General features: G+C 53.5%; 1 protein-coding gene across 1 annotated transcript; it reads right to left on the bottom strand.

Moving 5' to 3' along the window:
* Positions 1 to 836: 836 nt before the first annotated feature.
* Positions 837 to 16,744, bottom strand: AKAP8L (A-kinase anchoring protein 8 like). The gene is made up of 13 exons (XM_068421713.1): positions 16,675 to 16,744; positions 15,221 to 15,253; positions 13,961 to 14,174; positions 10,580 to 11,048; positions 9,396 to 9,519; positions 9,231 to 9,286; positions 8,743 to 8,779; positions 7,326 to 7,434; positions 5,841 to 5,982; positions 5,257 to 5,362; positions 4,728 to 4,858; positions 3,104 to 3,199; positions 837 to 2,035 (listed from the first exon to the last, which is right to left on the bottom strand). Exons 1-13 carry the CDS (start codon positions 16,685 to 16,687, stop codon positions 1,472 to 1,474), a joined length of 2,094 nt encoding a protein of 697 aa, XP_068277814.1. The 5' UTR covers positions 16,688 to 16,744; the 3' UTR covers positions 837 to 1,471.
* Between the last annotated feature and the right edge of the window lie 892 nt (positions 16,745 to 17,636).

Genomic DNA, 17,636 nt, shown 5'->3' with positions numbered 1-17,636 from the left:
CGAGACGGAGGTTTTTTTAGAATCACAGACTGGTTCGGGTTGGAAAACCTTAAAGCTCATCCAGTTCCAACCCCCTGCCCCGGGCAGGGACACCTTCCACCAGCCCAGGCTGCTCCAAGCCCCATCCAACCTGGCCTTGAACCCTGCCAGGGAGGGGGCAGCCACAGCTTCTCTAGGCAGCCTGGGCCAGTGCACAAATAACCGTACGCTTCCGATTTTTGGGACTAGAAACCCCTCATTCAGCCATATCGGTGTGTGGGAGCTGGTGGCTGAGGAGGAAATTATTCTGTATGGAAGCAAAATAAATCATATAAATGCAGAATGCTGAGAGGAAAGGAAAGGGGAAAAGGGGGGAAGGGGGAAAGGAAAAAGGAAAGGGAAGGAGGAGGGAAGGAAGGGGAGAAGGAGGAGGGAAGGAAGGGGAGAAGGAGGAGGGAAGGAATGGGAGAAGGAGGAAAGGAAAAAGGTGGAAAGGGGAAAAAGGAAAAGGAAAGGAAAAAGGGTAAAAATGCTAACTAGGAGAAATGAGCAGGATAACGAGCAGATCCTCCATCCGTTGCCTATTCCTAACTAAAAGAGCTGACCTTGACACTGAAAATCTTTAAATTTGGAAATAAAAAGTGATGGAAAGGGGAAAAATGGGACAACGCTTTGAGGGAAGGAGCGATAAAACTGTGTTTTTCCCAGGTAACGCTTATACGTATGAGATCCTGAGCTCTTCCTCCGCGTTTAACAGCAGAATTTCCCAAATCAGCAAACGCTTTTTAGAAGTGATGTTGCATTGTCTGTTCTGTTTCTGGTGCCAGGGGCACCAGAAATTAAGGCAGAATCACAGATCATCTCAGGACAGTCCTTTTTATCTCCACCCACCAAAACATCCACCTTCAAAACGAAAGCATTTTACAAACAATACAACGTCGACACCACTTAGTTTCGCTCCAAAAGGAAGAATAAAACATCGGGGGGGGGAATATTACAGTCACGTGGAAGTTACGCAGAACCTTAACGGCTCACACGGCAGAAATTAAAACACCGGAGCTGAATTTCAGATGTTTCCAGACAAACAGGCTAAAGGGGACAAACCACATCTTTGTTAAATAGAGAAAAGTTTCGATTCAAGAGGAAGAGAAGAGGTTTCGTTCGCCAGATCGTGGAGTAGCGCTGGTTTCGCTCGCATGCTTGAAAGGAAATTTCTCCTAGTACAAAGCCATCTAAAACAAAAAACCAGAGACCGCACAAAACCTAGCTACTAAAATGAAGAGCTGGTAAAAAAAAAAATCCCTCTATTTTCCAAAAAAATCACTTTACAGGTCAAGGCTTTCACTGCCTAAGTGAGTTTAGTAGAATGAGAACTCAAAACACGTGCTATGAAGTTCACAGAGACAGTTATTGTTTAAAAAAAAATAACAAAACCCCAAACAACCAACAAAATACGTCAGGTCCTTCACACATCAGCTTCCCCCTCCAGAGTTTACTCCGCATCCTCATCCTCTCGCGCCGCGGCGGCTTCCTCGCTTTCTTCCTCCTCATCTTCTACCTCCACACCTTCTAGCGGCTGTTGCTCTTCTTCCTCGGGAAGAGATTCCTCTGCAGGTGGGGAATTCTGCTCCTCGGCATGTTCTGCCGCCGGCTCCACCTCTATTTGTGCTTGTGCCTCAGTTTCTGTCTCTGTTTCCTCACGCTCCCCCTCATTTTCAGCTCCTTCCAGCTGCTCTTTGGGATCCTTGTTTTCCTCATCGAGATTTTCCTCCTCTGGATTTTCTTCTTCCTCCGCTGGATTTTCCTCTTCCAGATTTTCTTCCTCTGGATTTTCTTCTGCATTTTCCTCCTCTGGATTTTCTTCTTCTGCGTTTTCCTCCTCAGGATTTTCTTCTGCATTTTCCTCCTCAGGATTTTCTTCTTCTGCATTTTCCTCCTCATCCTTGTTTTCATCTCCTCCTTCTGCTGTTCCTTCCTCTACATTTCCGCTGCCTCCCCCTTCTCCTTCCTCGTGCTCCTCTTTTTCTTCTGGGTCATCCGTGAAAGGATTCTCACCCTGAAAAGAGAAGACAAATATTAATCCGCTGCGAGTTTCTCTCTCGCCACTTCGAGGAATTCATGCCAAACCCTCCCGAGAAGTTCAGCGTTACGGTTGCACCAAAGCAGTCAAGCGAGCGGCTCCTGAAAGCAGACGCCACCTCGAGAATTCAAATCAAGGCTAATGCCAGCGGCGACAGCACGATGGTCACGTTGAAGCTGGAGGCCTTGCTCATCCTGTTCGCTCAAGGTTCAGTGTAACGTGTGGGGCAGGAGATGACAGATCATAAAACCATGGAACCGTTTGGGTTGGGAAGGACCTTTAATGTCATCGAGTCCAACCCTTAACCCAGCGCTGCCAAGGCCACCACTAACCATGTCCCTCAGCACCACATCTACATGGCTTTTAGATCCCCCCAGGGATGGGGACTCCACCACTGCCCTGGGCAGCCTGTTCCAACACTTCACAACCCTTTGGGGGAAGAAATTGTTCCTTATCTCCAGGCTAAACCTCCCCTGGGGCAACTTGAGGCCGTTTCCTCTCGTCCTGTTGCTTGGGAGAAGAGACCGACCCCCACCTTGCTACAACCAACCTCCTTTTCAGGTCGTTGTAGAGAGCGAGAAGGTCTTCCCCGAGCCTCCTCTTCTCCACACTGACCCACCCCAGCTCCCTCAGCCGCTCCTCACAACTTCTCCAGACCCTTCTCCTCGGGCTCCAGACCCTTCACCACCTTCGTTGCCCTTCTCTGGACTCGCTCCAGCACCTCAAGGTCTTTCTTGTCGTGAGGGGCACAAAACTGCACCCAGGATTCGAGGTGCGGCCTCCCCAGTGCTGAGTCCAGGGGGACGATACCTGCCCTAGTCCTGATGGCCACACCAGTGCTGATCCAAGCCAGGATGCTGGTGGCCTTCTTGGCCACCTGGCCACACTGCTGGCTCATATTCAGCAGCCATCGACCAACACCCCCAGGTCCTTTCCCCCCAGGTCCTTTTCCAGCCGCTCTTCCCCCAGCCTGGAGCGGTGCGTGAGGTCGTTGGGCCCCAAGGGCAGCACCCGACACTTGGCCTTGTTGAACCTCATACCTACCTTCAGATACTGCTCCAGCTTCTTACTGATGACTTTGTTGTTGAGAATACTCCTCGCAACTATTAGCGACGATTTCTTGGACTGCTCCATCATGGCCTGTACGGGAGGATTAAAAAAAATGCACTTAGATTTTGTCCTGAATTAATTTACGAGGTCAGTAATTAGATACAGCTCAGCAGTGGAAGATAGTAAAGCTTGTAGGGGGAAGCGAGGAAGTCACAAAGCCATTTATTTTGCAAGAAACTGAGCAAGAGACGCGAGATCTTAATTTTCAGATTTGCACGAGGCTTTGCTGAAGGTGCTTGAATCCCACCAACGTCTCGCTCGCCAGCTTTGGTAACGGGAAACTTTCTGGGGACACAAGAACGTCAAAATTAACTGCAAAGACTGTGGAGAGAAGCACTGAAGAGGACAAATCACAGAATCACAGACTGGTTTGGGTTCGAAGGGACCTTAAAGACCATCTCGTTCCAACCCCCTGCCATGGGCAGGGACACCTTCCACCAGACCAGGTTGCTCCAAGCCCCATCCAACCTGGCCTTGAACCCTGCCAGGGAGGGGGCAGCCACAGCTTCTCTGGGCAACCTGGGCCAGGGTCTCACCACCCTCGCAGCAAAGAATTTCTTCCTCAGATCTCATCTCAATCTCCCCTCTTGTGGTGTAAAACCATTGCTCCTTGTCCTCTAGGTCTTGGTCAAAAAGTCTTTCTCCATCTTTCTTCTATACGGAAAGGCCACAGGGTCTCCCTGGAGCCTTCTCCAGGCTGAAGAACCTCAAGTCTCTCAGCTTGTCCTCATAGCAGAGGTGCTCCAGCTCTTCGATCATCGTCACGGCCTCTTCTAGACCCGCTCCAACAGCTCCATGTCCTTGTCCTGATGACCCCAGAGCTGGACGCAGCCCTGCAGGGGGGTCTCAGGAGAGCGGAGCAGAGGGGCAGAATCCCCTCCCTCGCCCTGCTGGCCACGCTGCTGGGGATGCAGCCCAGGACACGGTCGGCTTTTGGGCTGTGAGCGCACGGTGCCGGCTCATGGTGAGCTTCTCATCAACCATCACCCCCAAGTCCTTCTCGACCGTCACCCCCAGGTCCTTCTCCTCAGGGCTGCTCTCAATCCATTCTCCGCCCAGCCTGTGTTTGTGCTTGGGATTGCCCCGACCCACGTGCAGGACCTTGCACTTGGCCTCGTTGAACTTCACGCAGTTCGCATGGGCCCAGCTCTCCAGCCTGTCCAGGTCCCTCTGGGTGACATCCCTTCCCTCCACCTTGGTGACCGCACCACCCAGCTCGGTGTCATCCCAAACTTGCTGAGGGCGCACTCAGTCCCACTGTCCATGTCACCGATGAAGACGTTGAACAGCCCCGGTCCCAATCCCAACCCCTGAGGAACGCCGCTCCTCACTGGTCCCCACTTGGCCATCGAGCCATTGACCACAACCCTTTGAGTGTGACCATCCAGTCGATTCCTTCTCCACCGAGTGCTCCCTCCACCAAGTCCACAAAAGTCCATGAAGAAAACTCCTCCCCAGTTTCAGGAACCACATGAACTAAACCCATCCAAATTCGCGCTCCTGTTGTAGCCGCAGCCCGCAAGAACCCCCCCGAGGTGCCCAGCTGCCCCCCACTCACCCGGCGGTTGTGGTTGTGGTCGAGGGACTTCAGGTGTTTCTGGATGATGCCGTACTGCATGGGGATGAAGAGGTCGCAGGCGGTGCAGTGAGCTGCCTCCACCTTCTTAATAAAATGCTCCATGCCGACATCTGAAAAGGAAGAGAAAAACACTGTTACCCGGAAAATAATCTGGGGATTTGGCTGTGTTCCGGATTTTACTCTAGCCTGCACGAGCAGCTCCTTTCCAGCCCCCCCAAACTCCTCTCCGACTCCCTCAAGCTCCTCTCCCACCCCCCCAAACCCCTCTCCCACCCCCCCAAACTCCTCTCCCACCCCAACAAACTCCCCTCCCACCCCCCCAAACCCCTCTCCCACCCCCCCAAACTCCTGAGTGGCTGACGGTGCACTTGAACTTACAATAGGTTTTACTTTTCAGCAACACCCCCCTCCCCTTTTTACTATCTTTTTACTCCTTTACTATTTAAAGCTGATGAGGCGGCCGATACGCACGACAAAGGAGCTCTCTTGCACGGGTGGCAACTCCTACCTTGTGTAAGATCTTGGTCCCTATAAATCTGCTGAATAACGGCGTTAATGTCTTCAACTGCTTTACGACGCTCTTCAGTCTTCCTGGTTTTATTAGCGACGTATTCCTGTACGGCAGAATAGTTCCTATTTTATTTTTATTAATATTTCATATTAATATTTCATATTAATCTCATTTTTCCCCCTCATTTTTAGGCGCATCTCTAACGTGCTCATCCTAAAGGTCCTACAAGTCCCACCACGCATCGTCCTGCGCGTAGCGCTGCCTTTCAGCGCTTAAATCACCCACTCTGGCCACCAAAATCTGTGGTGGGCAAGTACTTGACTTCCTACCAGTGCAACCAGTAAGAACAGAGGTTAAGCGACCTGCTCAAAAGAAGAGGGCAGGGTCAAGGCAGAGCTGGAGTAGCACCTCTGATGCTTTAGCCTAACTTTACTCCACCTTCTCTAGCGGTTTCCAACGCAGTTACTTAGAGGAGCAGTTTAGGAGCTTTACAGCATCTCCAAAATAATAATATTAATAATAATAATCAAACAACCCAAAATTCTTAAACCCAGGGGACAGAACTACAGCCAGAGGCTCACCTGGAGGAAGTCAGCTGTTTGTTGAGGCAACTTGGTTCCAACGAACTTGAAATGTTCCTTGTGGAATTTACTCTCCAGGTGACCGTTCATCTCGTCGTCGTAGAACGTCCGATATTTGCATAACGAACAAACAAACTGGATCCTGTGGAGACAGGCGAAGGGATTCAAACCGCTCCGTTCCAGCTCGACACGGCACAGCTTTCTCACCGGATCTACTCCTACTTAAGGGGTGGCAGATACTTGGGGAAGTCTCCAACCCTTGAGGAATTAACGGGCTGTTTCCCAGAGGTTTTCACATTTCTATTTCTCTTTTAAGCACAGAGGGCAAAGACTGGCAGGAAAGCACAGCAGCTTCTACGAGGAACAGACAAAACACTGGGACAACAGAGTTGTGGTCAACGGCTCGATGGCCAAGTGGGGACCAGTGAGGAGTGGCGTTCCTCAGGGGTCGGGATTGGGACCGGGGCTGTTCAACGTCTTCATCGGTGACATGGACAGTGGGATTGAGTGCGCCCTCAGCAAGTTTGCTGATGACACGGAGCTGGGTGGTGCGGTCACCACGCGGGAGGGAAGGGATGTCATCCAGAGGGACCTGGACAGGCTGGAGAGCTGGGCCCGTGCAAACCACATGAAGTTCAACAAGGCCAAGTGCAAGGTCCTGCATGTGGGTCGGGGCAATCCCAAGCACAAACACAGGCTGGGTGGAGAATGGGTTGAAAGCAGCCCTGAGGAGAAGGACTTGGGGGTGGTGGTCAAGGAGAAGCTCACCACGAGCCGGCAATGTGCGCTCGCAGCCCAGAAGCCAACCATGTCCTGGGCTGCATCCCCAGCAGCGTGGCCAGCAGGGTGAGGGAGGGGATTCTGCCCCTCTGCTTTGCTCTCGTGAGACCCCCCCTGCAGTGCTGCGGCCAGCTCTGGGGCCCCAACACAAGAAGGACACGGAGCTGTTGGAGCGAGTCCAGAGGAGGCCATGGAGATGCTCCGAGGGCTGGAGCCCCTCTGCTCTGGAGACAGGCTGAGAGAGTTGGGGCTGTTCAGCCTGGAGAAGAGAAGGCTCCGGGGAGACCTTCTAGCACCTTCCAGCACCTGAAGGGGCTACAGGAAAGCGGGAGAGGAACTTCTGACAAGGGCATGGAGTGATGGGACGAGGGGGAACGGTTTTAAACTGCAAGAGGGGAGATTGAGATGAGATCTGAGGAAGAAATTCTTTGCTGTGAGGGTGGTGAGACCCTGGCCCAGGTTGCCCAGAGAAGCTGTGGCTGCCCCCTCCCTGGCAGGGTTCAAGGCCAGGCTGGATGGGGCTTGGAGCAACCTGGGCTGGTGGAAGGTGTCCCTGCCTGTGGCAGGGGGTTGGAACAAGATGAGCTTTAAGGTCCCTTCCAACGCACATTCACTGATCCTATAGACAACTGGGAACAGAAATGATGGAGCTCGGCTGGGAGAAGAAAACAACATCACTTTAAAAATTAACATAATTTACGTTACCTCTCCACCATGCGATCCCGATGCCTCTTCTTTTGCCTGTCTTGAGTTTTCTTGCCCGCCTGCAATTTGCGTTTGATTTGACTGATCTCTTCTTGAATGGTTAAAGCACCTAAGTGGTTAAAGCAGGTTGTATTTCAGGGCACTACTTGAGGACATCACCTGATTAAAGAGACTTTCCCTCGACAAGTTCAGTCGCCCGGCCTGACCAACCCGCACAAACTAGACATCGTAACAGCAAGAAGCTGCTCCCACCAGCCAACTACAGATAAACCTCTCGTTTACATGAGTGCCATCCATCCCTAATTAGGTTTTTCCAATTAAAAAAGCTCCACTGGGACAGGCTTGGTGGGTGGAGGGCAGTGGGAAGAACCACAGCAGAAAGACTCACCGTGGGTTCCCAGCCCTTTATTTTAATTACTGTTTGCTACCACTGGGTTTTATGAGGTTTTAAGTATTAATTAGTTTAAAAAATGACACTTTGAAGTACCACCCGCTCCGATTTGTGCAGCCTCGAAGCGAACACCAGCGATGCAATAAAGCTGGGGAAGGGGGATGAATTTACACCGCTTATTTTGGGGATGGAAAAGCTGCTTCTCTGTCCACCCGCCCTGGCACACGCATGGGCACGTGCCGGGATCCAATTCGGGTGGGACGGGCAGCGAGGACGCCCCACGCACCTCGCCAAGAGGTTTCTGTCCAGCCCTCCTGCTCCTCTAAGCTCCCGACGGGTGCGTCTCCGACCGGCCTCGTCTCTCCAAGCCGGGCAGCTCCATCCCGTTTCACAGCCCAAACAAACTTACCCAAAGTCAAAGTTTACGACCCAGCGTGAAATTAAACCTGGTTCCCTACGCCCCAGGCCAGCAGCTTCACCGACCTACCTTGACCAAGGGATCCAGCTCCTCCCTAGCAGGGCTTTTACAGCATTTCCTTATCCCTGAGCAGACACAAAGGATGGGATTCATCTGACTAAATGCAGACATTAGAGCTGAGCTAGTCCCCTGTCCCCCCGTCAGCGGAGATCTGACAGGTCTCATCCTGAAGAACAACTGAATTGTGGCCATGGGATGGGCCCCCCCAGTTTCCCTCCACCGGCTGCGGCGCTGGAATCCCACCAGAGCCTTGACTGCTCTCGCTTGTAGGACCCCACCTCCACTATCTATCACAGCACCAGAGCAGCATCCCCAGGGGACTTGGGGGACAAATCGTGGAGAAGGCGCAGAGTCAAGCTCAGGTCACCAAGACGCAACGGACCAGACAGGACAGCGAAGCCACGAGGCAAACGGAGCGAGAACCAAAGGAGCCTCAATAAACCCACTGGATTTCATTGGAAATCTCTCCTCTGGCCACCTCGGAGCCCTCGACTGGAGGAGGGTTACGCTCCACACGGAGCTCAAACGAGCCATCGTGCCCAACTCACCTTTCTCCGAATCTTTTCCTTCTTCATCTTCCCCTTCCTAAAAAAAAAAGCAACGTTGGGAAGTTAAACCATCTAGAGAACATCAGTCCGGAGGCTGGTTGACACCTTCTCCAATGCTTGCAGGTCTCACAGCCGCAAGGGGTGCCTTCAGTCCCCGTCTGGAGCGACGCAACGTAATCCCACCCTTGGGACCCTCCACATTTTGGGGTTTCCTTACTGAAATTGGCTGTTTTCCTGCATCCCGACACCGTAAAGCGTCTCGCAGCGACGCTGCAGCCGGCGGGTGGAGCTGCGGAGCCCCCGTAACCTCCACGCTTCCCTCGATGGAGCATTTTTCCTTCCATCCTCTCCCCAAAAACTTGGCTGAGCCTCTGCCACCCGACTCGCTTTGGGAAGAACACGGGAACCCAGGGCTCTGCCCTCACCAGCTCCACCACCTCCAACTACAGCTTTTAATCGCGATAAAGTAGTTTTCAAGAGCGACTTACGCCTCTGGAGCCTTCTTTCTCCTCTTTTTCTCCCGATTCTCCTTCTGTTCCCTCCTCTAAAAAGAAACAACACAATCAGCAAAACGACAAGCAACCCAGAGCGACACCAACAATTCTGCCACCGCGTCAAACGTCAAACTCCCTGCGAGGCCGCCCCGCTCTCACCGTTGTCCGAGTCGGAGTTATCGGAGCCGTCCGTCTTCGCCGCCTTGCTGTCGGGTTCATCGGAGCTGTTTGTTTGCTTCCGCTTCTTGGCCGTGGGATCTTTCTTGAGTTTCTTTTTCTGGGGCTAGGAGAGAAGGGAAAGGTTCGCACCGACGATACGAGCAGCTGCCCTCTGCCACCAGCGACGTCTGATTTGACTCATTTTTAGCAAGTTAAAGCTCCTGCGTTAAGTTTCTGACAGGCAGAGCTGGTCGGGAAGACACAATCCACCACACCTCTAACCCATCATATAGGAGAATAAGCCATAAAGGACCATGATATTCTCCTACCTTCAGAAAAACAAAGTTTTTAGGATTAAAATATCGCACATATCAATACTGCTCTGTAACTGAGCACAGCCTCCTCGCTCTGCGTAGGAAAAAACACGCTACAAAGTCATTAACACACGGAATTAGGTAGGCCAACGGCATCCTGGGCTGCATCCCCAGCAGCGTGGCCAGCAGGGCGAGGGAGGGGATTCTGCCCCTCTGCTCCGCTCTCCTGAGACCCCCCCTGCAGTGCTGCGTCCAGCTCTGGGCCCCAACACAAGAAGGACACGGAGCTGTTGGAGCGAGTCCAGAGGAGGCCACGAAGATGCTCAGAGGGCTGGAGCCCCTCTGCTCTGGAGACAGGCTGGGAGAGTTGGGGCTGTTCAGCCTGGAGAAGAGAAGGCTCCAGGGAGACCTTCTAGCACCTTCCAGCGCCTGAAGGGGCTAAAGGAAAGCGGGAGAGGAACTTCTGACAAGGGCACAGAGTGACAGGACGAGGGGGCACAGTTTTAAACTGCAAGAGGGGAGATTGAGATGAGATCTGAGGAAGAAATTCTTTGCTGTGAGGGTGGTGAGACCCTGGCCCAGGTTGCCCAGAGAAGCTGTGGCTGCCCCCTCCCTGGCAGTGTTCAAGGCCAGGTTGGATGGGGCTGGGAGCAACCTGGGCTGGTGGAAGGTGTCCCTGCCCGTGGCAGGGGGGGTGGAACGAGATGGTCTCTAAGGTCCCTCCCAACCCAAACCATTCGCTGATCCTGTAATTATCTATTATCACTTCCCAGAGCGTTTTGTGGAGCCCCTCGCTGCAGGGTACGTGGGTCTGTCGGGAAATAAATCTCTTATTTCGAGCAGGTGGGAGGATATCGCATCGGTACTTACTTTAAAATCCGAATCCCACGTTCTCCAGTTCCTCCTCATTCGTTGTTTCATCATTCCTCCTCCGTACCGCATGTTTCCCGAGAACCCTCGCATTCCCTGGAACATGCCGTGTTCTGGGAGAATATTGTGGGAGAAGAGAGAAGGAAGCCTGGAAGAACCCGGGGGCCCGAGACCTCGCGATCCCATCGATGGCGGAGGCTCGTTCCACTGTCCGCCCATGCGCCCGGGATAGGAGGGCGTCATGGGTCTGTTATTGCGTCCGTCTCTCCCCCAGTTCTGACCCCGTTGACCAAAGTTATCCCGCGTTCTGTTCTGGTATTGATCCCGGCGGTTCCCGTAGAAGTTGTCGTAGTGACCTTCGTAGGCGTTGTCGTTGTCGTGTTCGGGCTCGTTGTAGTCGTAGCCGGATCGGTACATGTCGCGGTCGTTCATGGAAGATCTCGAGTCGTAGGATTCGTACGAGTCGTACCTGCGAGAGACGCGCGGGCGAGACGCTGCTGAGAGACGTTAAGCAAACAAAACCCACCCGCGCTTCAAGAGAGATGTTGAGGTGTTGGAGCGAGTGCAGAGGAGGGCGACCAAGGTGGGGAAGGGTCTGGAGGGTCTGAGCTGCGAGGAACGGCTGAGGGAGCTGGGGGGGTTTAGCCTGGAGAAGAGGAGGCTCAGAGGGGACCTCAGTGAAGTCTACAACTGCCCGAAGGGAGGGTGGAGCGGACAGTCGGCCTCTTCTCCCAGGCAACCAGCGCCAGGACAAGAGGACACGGCCTCAAGCTTGGCCAGGGGAGGGTCAGGTTGGCCATGAGGAAGCATTTCTTCTCAGCAAGGGTCATCAGACACTGGAAGGGGCTGCCCAGGGAGGTGGTGGAGTCACCATCTCTGGGGGGTTTAAGACAAGACTGGCCATGGCACTTAGTGCCCTGGTCTAGTTGCCATGGTGATGTCAGGGTAATGGTTGGACTCGATGAGCCCAGAGGGCTCTGCCAACCTCAGTGAGTCTGTGATGATCTTAAAGGTCATCAGACACTGGAAGGGGCTGCCCAGGGAGGTGGTGGAGTCACCATCTCTGGGGGGATCTAAAAGCCGTGGAGATGTGGTGCTGAGGGACATGGTTAGGGGTGGCCTTGGCAGTGTTGGGTTAACGGTTGGACTTACAGAATCCCAGAATCAATGAGGTTGGAAGAGCCCTCGGGGCTCATCGAGTCCAACCATTGCCCTGACACCACCATGGCAACATGACTTGATGGTCTTCAAGGTCCTTCCCAACCCAAAGCTCCTTTCCAAGCATTTCTTCTCAGCAAGGGTCATCAGACACTGGAAGGGGCTGCCCAGGGAGGTGGTGGAGTCACCATCTCTGGGGGGGTTTAAGACAAGACTAGACATGGCACTTAGTGCCCTGGTCTACTTGCCATGGTGGTGTCAGGGCCATGGTTGGACTTGATGAGCCCAGAGGGCTCTGCCAACCTCAGTGATTCTGTGAAATAGATTTTTAGGTTGATTTTTTTTAGCAGGCAGATGCGTCGCTCAACACAGGACACGTGTCGCTGCGTGGTGGGACAGGACACGGAGCAGCCGGAGCTGGTGACCGAGCTTCAAGGTTGCAGTTCCAGCGGTGGAGGAACCAGAGAGCTTTAGATAAGGGAAAACCCTGATGCCAGGGACCCCTTGAATCATCCATTTCTTTCAGGATGACCAAAATGTTTTTAAAAAATAATAACAATATAATAACTACGTTGAGAAAAGGTTCCCCAGCTGAGGCCGGGGGTTATCGCTTTGTCCTTGCTCCCAACCATCTGCTTCTAAATAAGCTTCAGGAGCGGCCGAAGCAAACCAAGAGCTGCTCGTCCTCACAGCGACTTCCCCCTTTTCCAGAAATACTTCCAGGAACAGCGAGATTTACTCCTCAGTTACTCTAGGAACACCTTGGCACAACCACACACCTATTCCACGCCCGTCCTTCCTCACTCCTCGTACTCAACCCATCCCTAACGAACTGTTTTCCCCAACTAAAAAGCCAACACATGCCCCAAATTATTTAAATTATATTTTTTTTCCTCCTGGAAACGAGGCCACGGAGGATTTTTAACTGTATTCTGCGATACTAAAGCCATGGCACACGCTGCAGACTGGAATTTAAGGCTTTATAGCGAGGCCTCAAGAGCGCGGGGATCAGCGGGGAGGGGAAACGATGTTGTCGTGGCTCCAAGGTCAGAAGAAAGTCACCCCGCTGATACAAGGAGTTGGGGCTAAAAAATCAGGTCAGGCACCGACGGAGGAGCTGCCAGTGTCCGGTTACGCGTAAGCTGGAGCAGCTGGGGGGTGAGCAGCTCCTTTTCCGCTCCGCTACAGCACGGAGCCGACCTCTCCAAGTGATTTCTCTTCCTCTTAGTGTATTTCTCATTATTTCTTGCACGGAACGGGAATTTTTTGGCCTTTTAATAAAGCCAAACTGCTGTGGCGGCGCCGAATCGGTGGCACCACGGGAGCACGTCTGCGAGCAGGCGACCGCCGGCACACGAGAGCGAAGTGGAGAAGCCCAAAACCACGTTTGAAGGGACAAGAATCCAGGGAACGATTAAGAAACCCCTTTCCAGCACGGTTAAAACGAGCAAGCGACCGAAATAAAATCGATTTGATATAATAATAGGGACGTGTCATTTCATAGCAGTGTCAGACTTATCGTTTCACAGGAGCTTTGCTCTTCTGGAAGCGTGGGAGCGGAGTAGAAAACACTCACACCCCATTTATTAATATCTACTCCTGACTTTTACTTTGTCCAACGTACTTGTACTTCTTTAAGGCATTAAAACCCTGGAGTGAGTAGTTACCCTGCAAAAATACCAAGCCCTGGCTCAAAACTCCCAGTGCACGTTAATAAATAGGAAATCTTTGGGGTACGAACCCCATTTATTAGTACTTAAATATTAATAAAGATCACCGAGGAGTTAATTGTGTCATAGAGACGAGCACCTACTGCGACACTGGCTACAAAAACCTTGCTGTGGCAGCAGCAATCGCTATTAATTAAAATTAGTAAATTAAACTCAAGATTAAGTATGAAATAGTGACTCGTTTTCCTTAGCGCTGCCCTAGGAGTATGTAAGCAAGCTCAGAACGTTCCTGATCGTTATTATTTCACTGAAGAACCCTAAATTTTAGCAATTGCTGGAAATGCTGCACGGTAAGCCCCAAATTTGGATCTGTTTTTGCAAGAAATGGATGAAAACTTAGTGTAAAATCCTATTTTACGTTACAGGAGATGAGAGGAGGACGGCTGAGCCAGCTCTGGACACTCGCTCGAGCCACGACGCCGGATAAAGGCCAGAACAACACCCCAGAGGGACCAACCAGAGCAGCAGATCGTCCCTGTGTCCCCTCACTCACCTGTCCCCGTAGTGTCCCCCTTGCATCGTGTCAGAGTCCATGTGCGACGCCATGTCCAAGCGCTGGTTCATTTCGTTGCCGCCGCCCGCCCCGTCGGGGTTCATGTCGACGTCGGAATTGGCCATTTCCCAGGAGTTGGCCGTGGCCACGCCGTATCCGTAATTACCCGAGTTATCCTGCCCGTAGCCATAGCCGTAACCGTACCCCTCGTAACCTGGGACGACAAAAAAGAGAAGAATTGGGTTTATTTCCACTTATCCGGCTTCGCTACTATTTTAATTCAAATTAAGATGCCCCAAGGAATCGCCACGGGGAGTTAAAATTAAAGAAAAAGCTCCAATTTCTATTTAAGTCACCTAGAAACTTCGAAGCGTCGCGCTCACAAAGCTTTAAGGGAATAATTTGCTCTTCTAAGCCCCATAACACACAGCCACGGCCTAGAGCTTCCTCCACCTAACCTGATCAGGAGAGGAATTAGCACAGCCAAGGCAGAAGCTCTATAAAAACCCATTTTGGGTTAACCCAGTGGTACCAAAGCACCATTTTAAGCTGGTTTTTTAGTTTGATACGAAGCCGTCGGCAGCCAGACGAACACACCCAGGACACACCTTCACCAGGACCTACATAAGCTGCTTTATAACCCCTTAAATCCGAAGGGATGACGCTACCGCGCGTACCCATCCTCTGCTGAGCGCCGGCAGCAAAAACCCTTCCAGCCCCCTGTTTCCTGCACATTTTATATCAGAAAATTACAAGAGTGGCTTCTCCTTTTGCTAAAGAAGCCAAAATTGTTATAAACAGGGAAAAAACCACCATAGGAATAACACACAAAGCCAATTAAAAGCCTGTTGAGGCTTAAAATTTAAGTTTTTCTTTTCTCAGCTCTTTTATTTGGCCGCTGGAGAGGGAGTTTGGATTTCTGCCGTCTCCTCAAGCCTCGAGTGACTTCAGTCCGCTTTTCCAAGTAGCAGAAATGTGGTTTTTTTGGAGAAAACAACCCCAAAAAACCAAATATTCTGCCTAGAATAGCTTTCTGTGCAACCAGTTACAGCAACAAAGTTTTCTGTCAGCTTCAAGGCGAAGTTTGAAAAGAAAAAGAGGAAAACGGTCGCACAGGGGAAGGGTAAGAGGCTACGTGGGGTCTGGACGGCGGTCGGTCCTCCCCGACCTCAGCGCGTCTCCCTCAGGCTCAGGAAATGGATCTGACGGTAAGAATCCAACCTGGCAAAAAAATTACTCTGTTTTTTTGACTGTACTTACCTCTGTTTGTCCCAGAGTTCCAGTCTCCGTAGCCTAGAAAAGAGCAAAAAGCAATTAGAGAGGAGTTGATCGTTAAGAAACTCTCGGCGTCAAAACGACGCCCCGAATAATCCACGGGTCCTGCACCAAAGAGTGAAGAAATCGGGACCTTAATGTCGCCCCAGCGATGAGACGGCCCCGCAGGAGCAACGTCCTTCGCTCCTCGTGCACAAAAAATAGGGTTGAATTTTAAGCTGAGCTTGTGGTAACGATTTCCACGACTGAGTATTGTAGGAGGAGAGGTGAAGCGTTCGGGGAAGCGAGAGGGATCTCGCACGGAGTAAACCCCGCTCCAATAAACGCCAAAAAAAAAGGAGATCGGGACACGTTGGGGAAGTTTTAATCCCGGCGTCCGCCAACACGCAGCCTCCCGGCACCGACACTCAGACACCCCTTGGGGCGAAACGACACCGACACCCCACGCTCCCCGGGCGAGAAACCGTTACCCCAGGGTTAATTTTTAAAGCAATTACAGCCTCATTAACCAGGGTACGTACACACACGGCTTCTGTGATTCCCTTCGTATCAACCCACCCGTGCTATGGGACAGCTGTGTTACTTCACAAGTTCTTGTTGCGTTTGCCCCCTTAATTAGAAACTCCTCCTCCCAGGAAAAAAAAAGCTAATTTATTAATTTTCTTTTTCTTTTCCCCTTCGGTTACAGCCAGCGCCACTTCAGGCCAAACCAGCTGACACCAAAGAGAGCCACAAATCCCTTCCTGCACCCACCGGACTCCACAGGTGAGGCGAGACGCTGCTCCAGGGGCCAGGGAAGGAATAAAAACAATCAAGATTAAAAGGAAGAAAAGGCAAAATTGCGATTAAATCGGGTGAGAAGGAGAGTTACGGCCACAACCGGGTGAGTGACAGCCATAACCAGGTGAGTTACAGCCATAACCAGGCGAGTTATGGCCACCACCAGGTGAGTTACGGCCTTAACGAGGTGAGTTATGGCCTTAACCAGAAGTTACGGCCACAACCGGGCGAGTTACGGCCACAACCGGGCGAGTTATGGCCACAACCCGAGCGAGGATGAGGAACTCCTGTCAGCCGCCACTAGGCACAAAGCGGCGGGAACCTAATTAACCTTAATTAAAAACCAAATCAATTTCCCGTCAGAACTAAGAGCCCGACTCGCTGCTTCCACCGCCCGCAGCGGGGCTCGAAGCTCCCCCGGGCCGAGGGTGGGAACCGCAGGGGCGGAGGCCCCGGGGCCGGACTGAGGCACCTCAGGCCCTGCTGACACCGAGGGGGCGGCAGCGCCCGTCACCCCTCGGGGCCCCGCCCGGCCGCAGCGCCCGCAGGCTCCGGCCTCCCCCCCGCCACCCCGAGGCCCCGCGGCAGCCCCGGCCGCCCCCCGGTTCCCCGCCGCGGGGCCGCCCCCGCCGCCATCTTGCGCCGCCGCCGCCCCTCACCTGAGTAGCTCATGATGGCGGCGCCGCCGCCTCCTCCTGCGCCAGACGGTACCGGCGGCGCGCGGGCCCCGCCCCCGCGCCCCATTGGCCGCGCCGCTCCGCCTTCTCCGCTCTCATTGGTCATCTCGTTGGTTCCCGCCCCTCCGCCCGATCCGCTGTTCTCATTGGCTGCGGGTGGATGTCGCTCAGCGCCTTCCTCGCGTGCCATTGGCGGGCGCTGGTGTCAATGGCGGCGCGGCGGGCGCCTCGCTCAATGGGGATCCGCAAGGGCGAGCGCTGATTGGTCGAGGGGGCCGTCACAAGGCGTGACAGCCACCGCTCTGTTTCCTCATTGGTCAGCTCGGCTGACCCACCCCCCTCCCTGCACCAATTGGCACGGCAGCCCCGCCCCCCCCGCTGCCATTGGCTGCGGCCGCGGAGGCTCCGCCCCGCCAGGGCCCCGCGTGCCGGGAGCGGGTGCGTGGGCGCCCCCTGGCGGCCGCCTGGGGTGCGGGGCGGGGGGGGGTGGCGGCGCCCCGGGCCGGGGCCGGGGCCGGTGTCCGAGAGGGGCGACCCCACCCTGACCCCGGTGTGACCCCGCCCCGGGGTCAAGGCCAGACCCTGACCTCGGTGTCCCCTTTCCCTGGGGTCACGGGTGACCCGTGTCCCCCTTCCATGGGGACAAGGCCACGTCCTGACCCCACTGTCCCCTTATCCCAGGACGTGGCCTCATCCTGACCCCAGTGTCCCCCTTCCCTAGAGGTCAAGGCCAGATCCTGACCCCAGTGTCCCCCTTCCTTGGGGTCAAGGCCAGATCCTGAGCCCAGTGTCCCCTTTTCCCTGGGGACACGGCCTCATCCTGACCCCCATATCCCAGGACACGGGGACACCTCCTGACCCGTGTCCCCATATTTTAGGGCACGGCCTCATCCCGACCCCGGTGTCCCCCTTCCTTGGGGTCAAGGCCAGCTCCTGACCCCAAC

The sequence above is a fragment of the Nyctibius grandis genome, chromosome 35 (assembly GCF_013368605.1).
Source record: "Nyctibius grandis isolate bNycGra1 chromosome 35, bNycGra1.pri, whole genome shotgun sequence".
NCBI lineage: Eukaryota > Metazoa > Chordata > Aves > Nyctibiiformes > Nyctibiidae > Nyctibius > Nyctibius grandis.
Note: the sequence above shows the minus strand (reverse complement) of the source record. Positions and strands in the feature narration are given on the sequence as shown.